The sequence below is a fragment of the Naegleria gruberi genome (genome assembly GCF_000004985.1).
Source record: "Naegleria gruberi genomic scaffold NAEGRscaffold_792, whole genome shotgun sequence".
Classification (NCBI taxonomy): Eukaryota; Heterolobosea; class Eutetramitea; order Acrasida; family Naegleriidae; genus Naegleria; species Naegleria gruberi.
Window position 1 is genome coordinate 1 of NW_003162842.1, and position 1,766 is coordinate 1,766.

The window sequence follows — 1,766 nt, forward strand, 5'->3', positions numbered from 1 at the left end:
CAACTGGATATGGATCCTTTCTACTTTGTGATCTATCTATTTTCAAAGTCACAATAGAAGCTTCCTTAGCCAACCTTTGAATGGCTTGTTTCCACTATCGTTGATTGCTCTCACACCAATTCCTGCAAATTTTCCACTCAATTTCTTTGGATTCATCTCTGACCAATCAGTATTAACAATTTCACCTCCTTTCACATCCATAGAAATTCCAAACCATTTACAATTACCTGCTTCTTGGCAAAATGCATATAAATGGGGTTGAACATTCTTCTTATCTTGTATTTGATTTTCCGAAATGTATTTCAATAGAAACATTTGACATCCCCAAGCTGTTCCTCCTCTTATTCTCACCGAACTCTTATTACTTGCTGTTTTATTCTCAAACTCTTCAATAATGGCATAACATGAAGCTGCCTTACTGATAATATAATAGTTTCGTCTCAGCAAATTGAACTTGGTATTCCTTCTCTTGAGATACTTATTTGCTTCACTCAATTTCTTATCAGCAAATGCCAATTCTTTCTTGTCCAGAGTTATTACTTGTTCTCCAACATTTGGCAATACTCTCTGATGATGTCCAGCAAAGGAATAGACAACGCTCTTCTTTCCGAAAGCTTTTGTCCACTCAAAATCAGTGCCTTCACAACCTCCACTATAGCAATGAGAGATGCTTGTTGTGGTTTGATCAAAATTAAGGAGAAGTGATGAGTGAGAAGATTGATGTTGCGACATTTTTTTTAATTTATTTGTTTCTTGTAAATAGTCGAACTTTTTGTAAATTAAGAAAAATATTGAGTTTCATCTTTTTGTTGGAACATCAATAATATTGAAAAAAATAATAGATTGGAATGTTTTACAATGTATGTTATATGTTTGCAAAATGTTTTGCATAGGTGCTGCTTTTAAAGCCAAGGCGCTTCACCACCAAATAATATTAAAAAAAAAAGCAACAACAAAGCTTTAAGCTGAAGAGAACAAGAAATAATTAATTAATTGAATATAGAAGAAAATAAAATGGTCAGAAACACATCAAGCAAGAGAAAATCCGCCTCTCAAGATGCCGAACCAACAAGACAACCCAGAAAAATTCAACAACCCTCCGATGATGATATTTCCATCAAATTCAATTCTTATTCATCAAGAATTTTCAACTTTGATATTCTAGCGCTTTTGAACAAACCAATTATTTGCAGTCAGTGGGAAATTTTCTTCAACTATAGAAAGCATCGGGATGAAAAGATCAAGACCATCTTGATGGAGTATGAAATTTCCTTAATGAAGAAAAATTTAAATGATGATGATGAATTCGGAACGAAGGTAGAAACGTTTGGTAAGATGAATATTAAAAACAGTATTCAGTTTAAGAGAAATCAATGTAAGGTATTGACAGAGAGTGAAACTGATGAAATGTATCTGTGTGTAAATTCGGAAGAATTCACAAGTTGTAATGCTGAAATATATGACTATGAAAAGTTACTGTTCGATAGATGGTTAGTCTATAGATGTGATGCCATGAAAACAACAGACTCTGAGAGTGGATACAAAGTGTTCCAAACCAGATCAACCATGATTGGTAATAATATTGATACCAAGTCATTCCATTGGCTTGGTTTTCATGGAGCTTTCAATACGAAGAATAGATTGTACAGTGAATGAAATGAGACTTGATTCTAGAGGAAAACCTAAAAATGAAAGTGTTCTATTGTCAAGTGTAAAGGAGCAAGTCAGAATCTCTACAAATTCCATTATACCGAATCAAATAGCTT

At 33.4% G+C, this 1,766-nt stretch overlaps 2 protein-coding genes across 2 annotated transcripts; one reads left to right on the forward strand and one right to left on the reverse strand.

Moving 5' to 3' along the window:
• Positions 1-48: 48 nt before the first annotated feature.
• Positions 49-732, reverse strand: NAEGRDRAFT_54958 (uncharacterized protein; the record flags this gene model as incomplete). Its single annotated transcript, XM_002668051.1, has 1 exon — positions 49-732. One exon carries the CDS (start codon positions 730-732, stop codon positions 49-51), a length of 684 nt encoding a protein of 227 aa, XP_002668097.1.
• Positions 733-1,014: 282 nt separating this feature from the next.
• NAEGRDRAFT_76993 (uncharacterized protein) lies at positions 1,015-1,656 on the forward strand (the record flags this gene model as incomplete). Its single annotated transcript, XM_002668050.1, has 1 exon — positions 1,015-1,656. One exon carries the CDS (start codon positions 1,015-1,017, stop codon positions 1,654-1,656), a length of 642 nt encoding a protein of 213 aa, XP_002668096.1.
• Between the last annotated feature and the right edge of the window lie 110 nt (positions 1,657-1,766).